The sequence below is a fragment of the Chaetodon trifascialis genome, chromosome 4 (genome assembly GCF_039877785.1).
Source record: "Chaetodon trifascialis isolate fChaTrf1 chromosome 4, fChaTrf1.hap1, whole genome shotgun sequence".
Taxonomy (NCBI): domain Eukaryota; kingdom Metazoa; phylum Chordata; class Actinopteri; order Chaetodontiformes; family Chaetodontidae; genus Chaetodon; species Chaetodon trifascialis.
This window is the reverse complement of record NC_092059.1, coordinates 17,772,356-17,787,306: the sequence shown is the minus strand read 5'-3', so window position 1 is coordinate 17,787,306 and position 14,951 is coordinate 17,772,356. Positions and strand designations below refer to the sequence as shown.

At 43.3% G+C, this 14,951-nt stretch overlaps 1 protein-coding gene across 2 annotated transcripts; it reads right to left on the bottom strand.

Moving 5' to 3' along the window:
• Window positions 1-1,890: 1,890 nt before the first annotated feature.
• Window positions 1,891-14,469, bottom strand: LOC139329859 (regulator of nonsense transcripts 1). Of its 2 annotated transcripts, none has more exons than XM_070960440.1 (24): window positions 14,072-14,469; window positions 13,531-13,673; window positions 12,744-12,833; window positions 12,000-12,167; window positions 10,771-10,951; window positions 10,343-10,504; window positions 9,863-9,947; window positions 9,468-9,566; window positions 9,194-9,302; window positions 8,781-8,940; window positions 8,301-8,419; window positions 8,000-8,164; window positions 7,276-7,390; window positions 6,948-7,091; window positions 6,285-6,498; window positions 6,032-6,149; window positions 5,537-5,693; window positions 5,213-5,355; window positions 4,758-4,932; window positions 4,506-4,587; window positions 4,183-4,347; window positions 3,765-3,985; window positions 3,366-3,488; window positions 1,891-2,851 (listed from the first exon to the last, which is right to left on the bottom strand). In XM_070960440.1, exons 1-23 carry the CDS (start codon window positions 14,240-14,242, stop codon window positions 3,369-3,371), a joined length of 3,306 nt encoding a protein of 1,101 aa, XP_070816541.1. In that variant the 5' UTR covers window positions 14,243-14,469; the 3' UTR covers window positions 1,891-2,851; window positions 3,366-3,368. The 2 variants fall into 2 exon arrangements, with proteins under 2 accessions (XP_070816541.1, XP_070816540.1); XM_070960439.1 differs by having other exon boundaries at window positions 9,860-9,947; window positions 14,072-14,432.
• Window positions 14,470-14,951: the final 482 nt, after the last annotated feature.

The following is a 14,951-nucleotide window of genomic DNA, read 5'->3' as shown; positions in this document are numbered from 1 at the left end:
CTCAAGTTGACAGCCTTTATTGATTCAGTTCATGAGGAACCACCATGTTGTGATGAAACGTCACTGCAAATAAGACTCATCGTTTCAAACGGGTATGTACATCACGTTTAGCTCTCTAGTCCATTTCTTTCATCTGCCTGGTGACGTAGAGAATCAAAGGTTTGGATGCAAAGGTTTCCAAGAACTAATCTACAACTGAATCACTCTTCAATGATCACTGCACGTGTAGGAAGTCAATGTGGCTCAGAAGATGGAAAAAACACCAAAGCAATACAATAATATTACGGCAGCAGGTTCTTAAAGCTATAACATGTTAGGCTTTCGGTGGAGCGGGTTGATATATGAAACTAATCCATTGCACAAATGAAAGGTTAGCACAATGTCAACGAAACAGAACAAGTCAAACATGGCGACATCTACTCGCAACATGATTGTCACATGACTGCTGAAATGAGAAACGATGGTGAAGTACATTCTCTCCGTGTTCAGAAAGCGTCTTTCCTGGAAGAGTTAAAAAACTACAATCCCTCGGACAGTTCGAGGAGAAGATACAAAACTAATGAAGAAAGGAAACGGCGTCCGCCTCATTCGTCTTGTCAGCAAGTTGCTACGAAAACAGATTTGAGTAACACTACACAAAATGGCTAAAGCAGCAAATCATGTGACGAAAGCAAAGTTTGGATCAACTCAAGGTTCAGGTTCACACAGTTCTCCAGGAAAAGGGTTCGGGATCCACGGAAATCTCAAGAGGAACTGCAAGGAATAAATAATGCAGCCAAAACAGCTCTGCACAAATTAAAAGTCCACAGAAGGGAAAAGAAATTCTACCAGCCTTCGTTTGTTTGCCTCCACAGAGAAGGAAGGTGGCTTTTTTCATCCGCCCGTCCCTCGAGAAACAACCCAGCTACTAACCTCTGTGACCTCGTCATGACCTGGCCTGATTTTATTAAAAAATAATAGTAATAAAATACAAGTCCTTTTTGTGGGTTTCTTGAGCCCTCTGGTGTCTGGAAGGTTTTTTTATGCTGGTAGTTTGATTGTAACTACATTCATGCTTGTGCTGCAGCTGTTTATCTGAAGGTGATTGGTTATAGGCACTGATTCACGTTTCTTATTCGCAGTTCATTTATCTCCTCGCCATCATCTAATCAGTTCCACTGTGTGTAACAGGGGTTTGGTAAAGTGTCAACATATTGTAATACAGTAGACCTGAAGACCTTTTGTAATTACACTCATTTTTGAGTTAAAGGCTAAATGGAGATTTTAGACATAGTTTCTTTGTGAAACTCTTCATTTTTTAACCCTTAATTATCTTTTGATTTGAGTGGCTTAGCAATATGGCTGCCAGCCTGGCTATATTGCTTATCGTGTGAACATTATTCACAAAATCAAAACGCCGTGGGTTTACAACTACATCTCACGTGTGGTCACCTGTTGGGACTGAACAGTCCTAACGCCACGTTTCCCTCGAAATTGTTCTTAAACGCTGGCAATAACCTGAACTCATTTTTCCAGATGTGGAAACTCATATCCTTCTCTCGCTCAGCCACCTTCCTTTTCTACTCCTTGCCTGTCGTGGGTTGATTGCCACTATCGCCTGTAAGCCTCGACTACTATCATCCTTCGATCCCCCTTTTGTTTGGTTTCTTTCTCCTCGAGCAGGGATTTGTGTGATGAGTGTGGACAGTCCACAATCCCCTGAGGATTCAATCGATGCAAAGCATTCAAGCGTTTGCCAATCTAAGCATGCACAGAGTGTTTTAAAAAAAGACATCTGGTCATGAAGCACGGTGGGACATCAACAACCCCTGCTTTCAAAAGGTTAAAATAAGGAAAAGCCTTTGCTGAAACATCAAATGACATTGAGTTGAAGATTCAATGCTGGTCATGTTTGATAGTTTCAATGACTTTTTTTTTTTTTTTTTGCAATTTTGTGCTCTGTGATAAGAAAGGTACTTCAGAGAAGAAAAACTGTCCCATGATGGTCGCGATATCGGTGGGATTCGCGCGTCATGCCTTGAAAAAACTGTCTGAAATCCCCGTGCCACTCCACCTCTGACGTGTGGTCGAAACCACCAAATCGAAGACCTCTTGAGTGAGCCAGTGGTTCTCAAGGCAAATGAACGGTATTTCAATTCAAGGTTCTTAAATCTCAGACTCAAGCACAAAAACCGTGTTTTTATTTCCTCTCAGAGGGTGTGTCGACCGCCGTTTTCTTCAGAGGCTGCTGAGGTTTTTGGGCCCAATAGAAGATTGTTGTTGCTGCTCTCCTCCCATGACAAACCAAATTCAAAAGATACAGGTTGAGCAACCAACCAGCTTTTAGTGTGGCGATTTTGTGTTGCCTGTGCGATGGCTTTCTGTAATCGTGTCCGCTGCAAGTTCGGAGAACGAGTTCTTCAAATTCAGCTGGAAAGCTTCGATCCCCATCTCAAGAGAGCGTTCCTTCCTGTCCTGGAGGCTGTGGGTTTAAGGGGTTGGCTGGATTGTAAAGGTGGGAGTTGAGCCTCATTTGGATTCCCATGAGACCTCCCCTCTGTTTCCCTCAGCAGCTCGACCACACGCTGCCGACTTCCCTCCTTCATTTCGCACGGACATCGGCTCCTGCCTCTTGCTTGTTCACTTGGCCTCTCTTGCCATCTCCCTGCCCGTCTGTTCGTGCTCTCGTCTTCTACCCTCTCACTTCTCTCGCTGGTCATTGGTTTGGTTTCGCTATCCCGTCGCTTTCACTCAGTGGTGCTTCGGTTGTAGCAGAGGAAAACAGGTATCCATTTTATGTTTTTATTATTTCCCAGATTAAAAAGCTGATGAACTAAGCTCAGCTGATGCCTAGCTCCCTTCTTCAAGTGACCTGCAAGACACAAAAACAGGTTTAGGACCTTTTGTCCGCAACATGATAATTTAATAAGCAACATTTTTTTTACCTCAAAGAGAATACTACCCATTGAACGTGTCTTGAATCAGATGTGTCCAACTGAATAGTTTAATAAGTCTGCTCAGTGTTTATGAATCTCAAAATCACTTCAAAGGCACTGTCACAAAGTCACGTTCATCAAAGACGGCTAATTTTACATTTGTTGCAGGATAAAGACCTCACAAAGTGCAGGTACAATACGTCATAAGACTGTGACACTCATAGATCATTTCTATAGAGGCAAGAAAGCAACAAAACTCATCTAAGATGTGAATTCTCAGACGCTTGAAAAGGCTGGACACATTCAATAATCCTTTAGATATAAGTGGAGCCAGTGGCCCTGCACACAATCCGTCAAGAAGAGTGACATTTGTTTCAGTAAGGAAACATGACTGAACTACTTCCCTAACCTTTTCATTGTAGCTACAAAGACTGTGTTTCATGTACTTACACTCTAGTACTGTGACAGTCCAGTTACCCCACCATGCTGGTATGCACGTTCACCCTGGTAAGTCGAGTCCTGGGACAAAGCCACATCGATCTGGGACTTGAACTCATCACCCAGGTAGCTGTCCTGAAGAGCAGGAGGAGAGAAACATCATTACAGGCACATTTTTGGGCTTAATCAGTGAGCAATATGCCAGAAGACATTATATTATTGCTCCTTTATTTTTCTAGATTTGTTCAATTAAAATTATGAACAATATGACCGATGTAAATAAACTATATCACTCAGTATGAAATTCAATACAACATGCTTGTCCACAAAAGGCCGGAAACTCGATTTATGCCCTATTACAGCTCTATTCGACTTGATAAATCTTCTCTCAGAGTGACAGTGATGTGTTACCTGGGACAGCTCTGGCTGAGAGAGGCCAGGCTGGCTCATCTGAGAGGGCTGGCTCATAGAGATGTAGCCCTGTGTCAGTGGCCCCTGGGAGAAGGACTGGGAGGCCCCATCCTGGCTGGCCTGGCTGTTTGGTCCATTACCCTGACTGGCACCCTGGTTTCCAGAGCCACGGACCCTCTGCCGCCCGCCACGCCCAGGCTTACCCTTCATAGCTCCACGACCTTGATGAAAAAGAAGATCAGGACCAGAGTCAAAACAAACATGATGACCAACCATCGCTCTAAGGTCATAATAATAATAATAATAACAGCAACACTAGATGTTAGAAAATCCACACTAAGTGAAGGCTGGGATAAACTGGGCATTACAGCTGATGGACGATAAAGGCAGGGTGTGAGATCTCAGTTCTGTCCTGTACCTGCAGCAGGGCCGTTGGTCTGACCCAGGTAATTGGGCGGAGGCATTGGTGGCATCACCAGGTTGAAAGGTATGGGAATATTCATAGCAGCCATGTGACCAGGGCCTGCCCCAATCATTCCAATTTGGTCATGAGTTTGAAAGTACATGTTGGACGGACGTCCGGCTGAAAGACAACACAGAACAAGGTTCAAGGTTTTATTTAGTTTTTTCTTTTGCTGAACTGTAATGTAGCCTAGATGGTAAAAAAAAAAGAAAAAGGTTTGTCATAGGTAATTATCCTGAGTCATACCATAAGATTTAAAATATATATGAAATAAATACCAGCACTGCTGCGGTCATAGGCGGAACCAGGGATGAGCGCCTCACGGGCATCGTACATTGCAGTGCTCATAAAACGCCCCCCCTGGAAAAGACCAGACAATCATATTTTTGCACAGTTGCATACTGCTGCTTGTCCGAAACACAAAAACGTTCAATTTACTGTCAGAGCACAAAGAAAGCAAGCAAATATGCCTACGTGAGAACACCAAGCCAGTGAAGTTTTGGCACTTTTGCACTATATGATCTACTCACAGGGTTGATGGTGTTGACCAGTTTGCGGGGCTTGCTGAACTGCATGAGACTCTCCCTCAGGTTGTTGAGGGGTCCCTCCACGAGGACTTTCTGCTCCTTGTAGTTATTCAGCAGGTTGTTCCACAGTGGCTGCTTGGAGAGGGCCTTTGGGTTCCCCACAATGATCACACCGTACCTTAATTCACAACACACACAAGACTGCTGCTCAGGGATGGGGTGGAAATTCTGTACTGAAATCACTTTGTTGTAGAATCTATTGCAATGACAGCATCGTTCATCGGTCTGAATAGCCCCACTACGTACACCTACATACAATCAATAGGGGGCATGTCTCATCTAAATCCAGTTCACTTTACAGCATGTCACCATGAAAATTTAAAAAGCTGTTAAGCTGTCAACAGTGTCTGATTTGCATTCACTGTTATGCGTATTAACAGTTGTACTGAGGTTTTTACTTTGCTCTGGTCAGCGCCACGTTCAGGCGACGTGGGTCATTCAGGAAGCCGATGCCCTGGTGCTCATTGGCACGAACGCAGGACAGGATGATGAAGTCCTTCTCTCTGCCCTGGAAGGCGTCTACACTGGCAATTTCCACTTGCTGCAATGGGACAGGACAAGAGCAGGATGAGGGGGAGGTTACATAGTATGAAAAGGAGGCACAGATTTTGTACAATACCAGAGAGTAACCTCGGTAATGATAACTGAGATTTAAAAATGCTTAAAATAATCCATTAAAAAAGTCATGCCAAAGATCAAATTAAGCTACATTTGTGAGTTACCTGATAGAGTTTGGTGTGCAGGGAGCCACTGAACTGCATGTACTGGACCAGGTAGGAGCGCTGACCCTCGTATGGGGTGATGATGCCGATCTGGTCAGGTTTGGCCCCAGCCTTCAGCAGCCTGGTGGTGATCTTCTCTACATTGGCAGCCTCCGTCCTTAAAGACATCAGCATCAGTTAAGTATTGTACTGCTCAGCACTGGGAGGGTTACATCTGAAGTTAATGGGTGGAGACTAATGGTGGCTTCAACATTTAACTTTGTTTTATGAATGTGACCCTGGCATTCCTGTTGACTGGGATGGACAAGGGGGGGCGCTTTCTCTGCCATTAATATAGAACAACTATTTCAACCTGCCTGTTAATGAGAAGGCAGTGGGAGGGCACCCCCCAAGTGTGAGCTTACCCTTTCCCAACCACTGAATTGATGCTCTGTGCATTATTTAGAGCGCTGAGGTAAATTACACAAAGTAATGAAGGACATTCTGTGATGTTACCTGTTAAGGTAGGAGGTTCCAGAGCTTGCAATCTCCTCCTGACCCTGAGTCACATAGAAGAACATGGGCTTGTCTGGCTGAGGCCACTGGAAGTCAAAGCCTTTCTTGATGCGGTCAGCTGGCGAGCACAACAAGACTTCATTATACTTACAGTCTTGAAAGCACTTTGTAGATCCTTTTACCCGCTAGTGTACCAGCTCCAGTGAAAATTAATTTCTCCCTCCATCAAACCACATAATGAACTGCTACAAACCTGCAGTGACGCCATTCTGAAGGGAGCCCTCATAGAAGATGTTGGAGGGGAAGGCACTGAGAGCCGGGTGCATGCGGTACTGGACCTGCAGGCGGATTGGCCGGATCCCTAGAACCACCAAGCGTTCAAACAGGGACTGGGACAGACCTGCCTTGGCTGCCTTCTTACACATTACCACAGGACCCAACTGGCAGTGATCACCCACAAGAATGAGCTGGGAGGAGGAAGATGAGTAATTGGGTTAATATAACTGCATAATGTAAGAAATTTTTGTTGGTGGATGTTCAGAACAAATAATTTTGCCAACACACATAAATCATATTGTTAAGCCAAACAACTTCCTTGACACGTTGATAACAAATCCAGTAAATATTGACAGTAGCACAGTTTTCTATTTTCTTATTTACATGCTATTATTCTCAATTTTCTGTTGCTGCATCAGTGGACTGATTTCAATAGTAAGTATTCAAGTTCTTTCAGTGTAAAAAAAATTTTCACTCACTGCTCAAAATAATGAGACAAAATCAAACCTTTTTGGGGGCTCACATTAGTGCTGGGCAACATTGTTTTATTACATAGTATATTCCCAGCTGCAGGGCTGGAGATAGTTGCTATTTAGCTGAATGTATGTATGTATGTATGTATGTATGTATGTATGTGTACCTGTTTGGCTCCCAGCACCACAGGCACCATACACTCTGGCTCAGTGGCCTGGGTGCTCTCATCAATCAGGATGGAACGGAACTGCATCTTGGCCAGACGAGGATCACCAGCCCCAACGCAGGTACAACATATAACATCAGCATTCTGGACAAAAAATAATAGATAAAGATAGGAAGATAATTTACAATTCTCACATTGAAAAAAGGGAGTAGATAAGCAACAAGCTTCCTGGTTATCACAACGCTCAGTATGTAAATCATTTACTGTAAAAACTCTTGGGTATCAACCTTGAGCTATTTTTGTTTTTCACTCTGAAACTTCTCCTCACCATGAGCAGCTCCCTCTCAGCAGTGCGTTTCAAAGCCCTGTAACGTTTCTCATCAGCAGACGACAGCTCACCAGTCTCATCCTTCAGCTGCTGCAGTTTCTGAAGCTCTGGCATGCTTTGGAGACAAAGACATATCAGGGTGACTACAGAGAACAGGTACTAGTTAGTTATAGTCCCACCAGTATGCACCTGCCCCTCTCATCTCACGCAGAATCTTTGCCCCATGGCTCTCGAAAACATCTGATCTAGAGACTCTGAAGTACATTCATCAAGTGGTGGCAGCCTCCTCACATTACGAGAAATTTGCTTGTGTTTGCAAGACTTCACATTCAGATCCAAACAGAAACCAGGACTCAATATTCTCAGCTACTTAATACTCCAGCCAACAGGGAGTGCTGTCACCCATTTTACAAGTTTGGTTGCCCTTGTTTGCATAAACATTTGTTATGCTTGACCTCAGATTTCATTCTGCACTGCACCTGGCCTCCTGTCACTTCAACAACGTACTACAAACGTGCCAGGAATGTTGAGAGGAGAGTGAGTAAGAGTGAGAGAACTTGGTCAAATTTGAGGGACAGAAGAGGAAGAATATGGAGGTGTGAAAAATAACAAAGTACCAAACCACTGGTGGGTGGCCAATTACTTAAATGGGCGTGTGCACAAAGCAGCAATCAAGTATCAATTACTTTTGAGCGCAGAATAAATTTCCCTACATGCCACTGACCTGTCCATGTTGCTGATCTGGTTGTGCAGAGCCAGGAAGGATACTGGTGACTCGATGGCCTCTCGGCTCTTGGCACACAGCCTCACCACTTTCAGTCCAGTCTTGTCAATCTTCTCAGTCAACTGATCTACGGCAATGTTACTGGGAGCACACACCAGAACTGGCCTGCAAATGTGCACACATACACACCAGAGAGAGAGTTAGGACAGGAACAATTATGAAAAATACAGCTGCTGGAGAAACAAAATTTATAACACACATTGCAGTTTTCTTTTATGTACGCTAACAAGAAAAGTCTTACCCATTGCCTTGTCGGGAAAGATGATAGACAATAGTGGCAGAAGTGACAGTCTTCCCAGTGCCAGGAGGACCCTGGATCAGACTGAGAGGCCTCTGCAGCACAGTCTTCACAGCGTACACCTGCACATGAAAATAACAAAGAAACAGGAATCAGCTGGGGTAAACTGTAGCAAATACACACATCAAATCGTTTTTGAAACCAATTGCTATAATAAAAATGTGAGATCCAAATCCCACATTAAAAGCAAAACAAATAACATGTTTGGCTCACTTAAATAACGGCTTGCCTTACTTAAAGGAATTCACACGCATCCCTTGTTTTTCAAATCTATTAAAAACACCTGACGTACATGGTGATAAATCACAGTACATGAGACGACTCAACTAATAAGGAAAAAGTCCTGCAGTGACATCCATTTCTTTAAGGGGAAAGAGGGAAATGAATGACAAAACAATAAGAAGAATCACAGTGAGGTCTGACCTGTGAGTGATTGAGGTCGGGCAGGCCCTGGGCAGTGAAGCGCTTTGGCAGCTGGCACTTAATGGTGACATCCTCGACCTCGTGGCCCAGCAGTTTGTGGTAAATGTAGCCAGACACGGAGGTCTCGTCCACTGCAAACGTCTTCAGGGCGCTCTGCATCCTGCAGCATCACATATACGTATACATATACACATAAGAGTCATTATCGATTTTATGTATCATTTGTATTCAGTGACTTCATACCAAAATCTTTACTTTACAAATGCCAAACATGGTAGTTATACACAAAATGACCTCCTGCAAACACTGCACATTTAGTTCTGTGCACTGCTGGGTAATATGGAGACTTAAACGCAGTAAAATTAAATGTTCCCATCACTTTCAGAATGAAGGGGTGTACAATTTCAGCCTACCTGTCAAAGGAAGTGGACTTCCACACAAAGTCCACCTGGAAGTTGTGGGGGATTTCCACAGGTGCTCCAACACTGCTCCGCAACTCAATGGCAATTTCATCCCCATAGTCTTTAAACACAGGCGGTTAAGGAAATCCGGCATTATCCTCAAATTTTTTCTAGTAGAAAGCAGTGGGTGGGCCTACATTGTCTAAGCCAGTGTAATCAGCCAGACTTGGAGACACTGTAACGCAATGAATGACGCATATGCAACTGCAAACAATGTGAAGGATACTGTCAGGGACTTTGATGACATGGCCGATGCCTTTCCACAGGGGGGCCAGATCTCCCTTGTACCGCAAACAGATCTCGTCACCTTGCATCAGCCGCATATCTGGGATTGATATCAGAACATGAGTTAGAACCATTTCTATGCTAAAAACAACCCACTAGTAAACTAAAGAGGATGGATTTTATTCATAAACCACATGATACAGTACCGTGCACGTACAGAATGGCACATAACCCCACTACTAAAACAAGGCAAAAACAACACCAAGCACACATGCCACCAAAAGATGCAGGGTTGGGGGAGGTTGCGTGCAATTCTGAGAACTGAAGGGGGGTGGGGAGGGGTTCTATCTGCACCACAGAACCACTGGGAGGAAGTCAAGCTCAGAGAATTACCACCTGAATCCGTCTTGGGCAGCGTGAAATAGGCAATCCGCTTTTTATTCAGCCCCAGGTCCCACCTGACTGTTATATTGTCTTGTGTCTGCAAAAGGAAAATAGAAAAAAAAAAACATATAAACATAAAATCAACCAATAAAAGATACTGTATAAGGTCACGTCACTGTGACATTAGTCCTGTAACCCTTAAGATGCCATTTAAAAAAGTACAAAACAAAGGCAAGATGCCTCGCGCCAAAAACATGTCTCAATGTGGTCTGAATCACAGTGGCAGGAGGGGATGAGCACCAAGGCCATGTGCAGTGGGATTGAAGGATAACAATAAAATCATCAATGTACATCATATGAAACTATATAATGCATTACTGGGTCTCCCAGCAAGTTTTTACATCACATGAAAACTGATCTACAAATAAATGACCACGGACATTCAAGTTTCTGAGTCACAAAATTTCCATCTTAGTGGTGAAGTTCAGGTACCTGGGACTCCTTGAGCTTCTTGTCATAGTCAGCCTCCAGTTTGACCAAAGGGCCAAAGATATTTTGGTACTGGTAGGCATCCTCATAGCGCAGCAGCACATGCTGGGGCTCCTCATCCACTCCTGGTTTCTCCAGGTCTTCCAAGGTGGCGCTGGGGTTGTCCTGAGAGGAAGCAATGTCAAAGCAACGGTCAATACAAAGTGCATCACACATCATATCAAAAACTCTTATTCCTTATTTGCACAAATAGTGACAGATGCTTTTTAAAAAACTGTTCGGCCACAGGTGGATACCAATCCCTGTAAGCAGATGTCATTTGTAAATCTTCAGCCTGTGCTTGTCACTTAAAGGTTACAACTTTCTGGTCACAAAATTGGTATAAACATGTAAGCCTGAAGAAAAAGCCTCCCAGCCTGTCAACTGCATACCTTCCAGAGCTCCTCCAACTTGTTGATCTGCTGGGCGGTGATCTGACGGGCCCGAAGCTGCTCCTGTTCTGATGGGATCTTCACCAGCCAGGACAGAAAGCAGCGGTCCTGGATCAGTGGCTGCCACTGCGAGCTGTCCCAGTTGATGTCCTTCAGGCTACTCTGGCTAGCACAGGGCTGCCTGCATGAAGATACGAGGTTCAGACAGACAGACACTTAGCCTATGTGTAGACTTCCACAGTAAACAAACTATTGCAGAGAATGTAAAATTGTTTTTTTATGTTCCTGCCTTAAGTTTATTTCTCACAGTACTTCTTGCTGTATGTACATGCGACCATAAAAATGGTTAAAATAAATGCCAAAGCAGAGATCACTGGGGAAATGAGCAGGGTTTTCCCTAAGCAACACCTGCTGACTAAATAGCTGACTTCCGTGTGACAGAAAAAGTCCCGTTTAGGAGAATATACCAGGCTGTACAATGAAAGGAGTGAATCTGATATTTATTAGAGCAAACTTCTCCGCTTCTGACTGGTTTATCACAGATATAGTGGTGAATATGTCGGCCAAAGGTAATGAGAAATTGTAGTACAAACATGCCAAAGACGTGTTTGAACAAATTTAGAAACAGCGTCCCCTTTACATAGTTTGTACATCAGAGAGTGTGGATATGTTGCTTTTCAATTCCAAAATGTCCAGCTGCATCCACATGCATCTCTTTTGTATAACAAAGTTCTCCTACAGATAAGGATCACTATCTGTATTAAGTCAAATAATATTCACGCTCCACCATGAAAACATATTCAATATTTAGTATTAAATATAAATGATTATTCAGGTTACATTCATTTACCTGCCTTCATAAACCTGTCAAAGTTTTGATTGTCTATTGATAATGAGGGAAATTTTTGTTTTGTTGCCACAAACTTTGATCTGGATAACTTTTCAGACATTTCAGAGACTCTACATCAGTTTCCTGAGCCTCAGGATGTATGACAAGTCATCTGCCATAAAAGGCTGAGAACTGAACAACTGATAAGAAACAAACCTCAAGACAAACTTCCTGTATGCAAGTCTTTGCATATTTGGCTTTCAGCTGTGTTTCAGAGTATCTTATAATCACTGAGCTTGCAGATGTCCCATGCAGTCCCCAAGGACTCTCTCAACAGAGCATACTGGATTCCTAGGCACTAGTCTGCCTATGTTCAAGGTGCTGCCCTGCTGGCACTTACCTGCAAAGTAGCACCACCACAGAATCTGCCTTGGCCGGGATAAAGCCCAGGAGGAAGACATTGCGACAGCCACAGTTGTAACACTCCAGCACCGTCTCGCCCAGTGGCCCATCTTTATGCAGTGTCACCTCTTTGCATTTGGCTCTCACCAAGTGGTTCACAATGTGACTGGAAGTCAGAGAACAGGAGTCCAAGAATTGAAAAAATGATCATAAACATTTTGATCTCCATCACATTTTTCCAGGTAGCACTGCTGCAAAAATCTATTCATTAATTGCACAATAACACATAGTCAATATTATATTATATTGAGTCAATATTATTGACTCAGAGTACAAAACAGGACAGACATTACAGACAACTTCAGTTTCAAACAAATGTATATTTCCTGTTGCATTGCTTTTTAATGTCAACAGCTGACAGGCATAAACTTGGATGCACACTGTCTCGTACCAATGCATCTCAGATGAAAAGGTCTATATGTACTACATACAGATCTCTCTTCACACACATTCATCATCATCTGTGTGACAAAAGTCTGGCTGATTGAGATGTGGATGATAACTGGCAAAAACATTTTGAAAAATTAATAGCAGAATAACCCATATTTAGTGCAGTGTTTGTTGTTTTGATTATTATATAAAGTTTTAAGTGGGGTGTTGGCGTTTATTGGTCTACTGAAGTGGAGTTATGTTCTGAGGCTTCTATGTGAGGTAATAAGGTGAAGATGTGTAGACTACACACCTGCCAGATGTGTTGCCACGTCCATTACAGAACCATTTCTTGCTGGTATTGCAGTACACCACACACGCTGGATCATGGATACCACAGTAGCTGGAAAACAATGAGGTATCAAAAACAGCATCTGAATTACTGCAGTATTCAGACTACAGGACATTTTCATGCCATGCTAAACTGGCAACCAGCTGAATTACAGAGGAAGCGCACACACACGATATTAAGTGTCAGAGGGGTTAGCAAATTGTATCTCACCTGTAATATATATAATTTTGCGCAATTCAACAGAAAACTGAAATTTCATGGGACCGTGCTCTCTCAATACATGCAGGACTCTTACTTCTAGCTAAATTACTAAAGGTCAGTTGCAAAATACTGATATTTTCCCAGCAGTAATTCAAGTTTTGGATGTTCAGTGACTTAAGATAAATAGAATCTGCACAAGTATTGTGCTTCCAACAGTGCACTGGTGTGTTGTGTTTCCATAGGGATATGCGTAAATTTTGAAGGTGTACAACTAGTAAACTAACAGTATATTGCACTTATCGGAAAAGTTGGAAGAAAGTTGGAAAAACTGATATTTAAGATAATAATTATTAATGACTTTTGCCCTGTATAGGGTAGGCAACAGCATGGATGACACAAACATAAGCATTATTAATAGAACACTGTGTAATCACCATACACAAATAAATAACTAAATAAATAAAATCCCACAAATGTACTGTAATTACATCCTCCGTGATCAACAGTGAACTGACAGCCTGATATGGTGTAGCTCCTGTCAGTGTACCTGCACGCGTGCACGGGCAGGTCTTTGGTGTAGTATGTGTCTTCTTCATCCTCCTCAAAGTTGAGCTCGGCCAACAGCTGACTGGCTTTAGCCACGGAGTCATCCACTCCACCGTTGTGAAGACCTTCATCAGGACCATTTACCTGCAGTACAACACAAGCTTTACCAAACAAACTGGATGCTAACGATTAGCAGCTAACGGCTAGGGGACACAGCGCGGAAAAGCCAGTTAAATGGAAGTTGGCAGACTGTCAATGGTCTTGACTCTTACATTTGATCACTGAAGTTAGATACATGAGTCTGGTTTGTTTCAAACAGTTCAAAACAAACGTTCTAAGACAACTAATATCACTTTGAGAGTTTAGTTAATGGGCTGGCTGGCTAGCTAGCAGTGAGCTAACAGCTAGCTAACCTAAAGCTAGGATAGGCTAGATCCAATAATAGCGGGCTAGCACGCAACGCTGGGTCAGCTTGCTAACTGCTGCTAACGACTGTAAACCGCGCTTTATTGTGCGTTCCTGTAAAATTGAGAGCATCAGACCTGGTTGTCCAGCTGGCTCTGGGTCTGGCCTTGAGTTTGCGTCTGGCTGGGAAGGGTAAAGTCGGTGAAGTCGTATTCGGAGCCCTGTGTGTCCGCTCCGAGCAACTCCGCTTCCTCGGTGTCCAGGAAGGTGAGGGTCTGGGAGCTCGGCCCGTACGCCTCCACACTCATCTCGACTCTCAACTTTCGCTTTACTGAGCGGTTTCCGGTGTTAGTCTAAAGATGAACAAAATCCTCACGATACTCGTTTATCGACAACTGATTCGGAGGCCAACGCCGAGGGTCTCAATTTGAACCCAAACAAAAATGGAACCGACCAGAACCTCTAAAGCTCCAGCAGGTCCAAAAGCGACGATGACGAACTTCCATGCGCTGCTCAACGTGTGACGTCCGCACACGCAGGCCGTATAGCAGAGAAAGCTAATCAATGGAAAGAGCTCCCACTCTGATCTTATTTCTGGGTATCAAAACAGAAGCGTGATCGCTGCAGGGGAAATAGGAAAATAACGCTGACAGACTGTTGCAGATATTCCCCACCTTGAAAACAGATATTTATTTAGACCAAATATTTTAATCCCTACAATAAAGATGCTCTATAGCCTATTAGCCTGTGCACCTTCATGAGGTATTTTTAGGGTCGAGATACAAATTGTGTGTTTCTAAAGCATTCACGTGAGCTGAATTTTAAGAATAACAATATTGCTATTACCAAGCTTGTATGTGTGTCCATTCACACTTAAGTAAATCCAGCCATGTTTTCTGAATGTACTTATCATAAAGCTGGATTACAACCAGGCAAAATGGGCCTCGGGGCACAAAAGTGGGTGTCACTGGGTTTTTGGTAATGTAATTAACGACAAATTAATTAATGACTTTGTGC

Excerpts from the sequence above, each read along its gene's own strand:
- LOC139329859 (XM_070960439.1), bottom strand. The coding sequence starts at position 14,242 with ATGAGTGTGGAGGCGTACGGGCCGAGCTCCCAGACCCTCACCTTCCTG. Across the intron at positions 10,952-11,999 it reads GTGGTGGTGCTACTTTGCAG|GCAGCCCTGTGCTAGCCAGA; the intron begins GTAAGTGCCAGC and ends ATCTTCATGCAG. Across the intron at positions 8,941-9,193 it reads AAGTCCACTTCCTTTGACAG|GATGCAGAGCGCCCTGAAGA; the intron begins GTAGGCTGAAAT and ends GTGATGCTGCAG.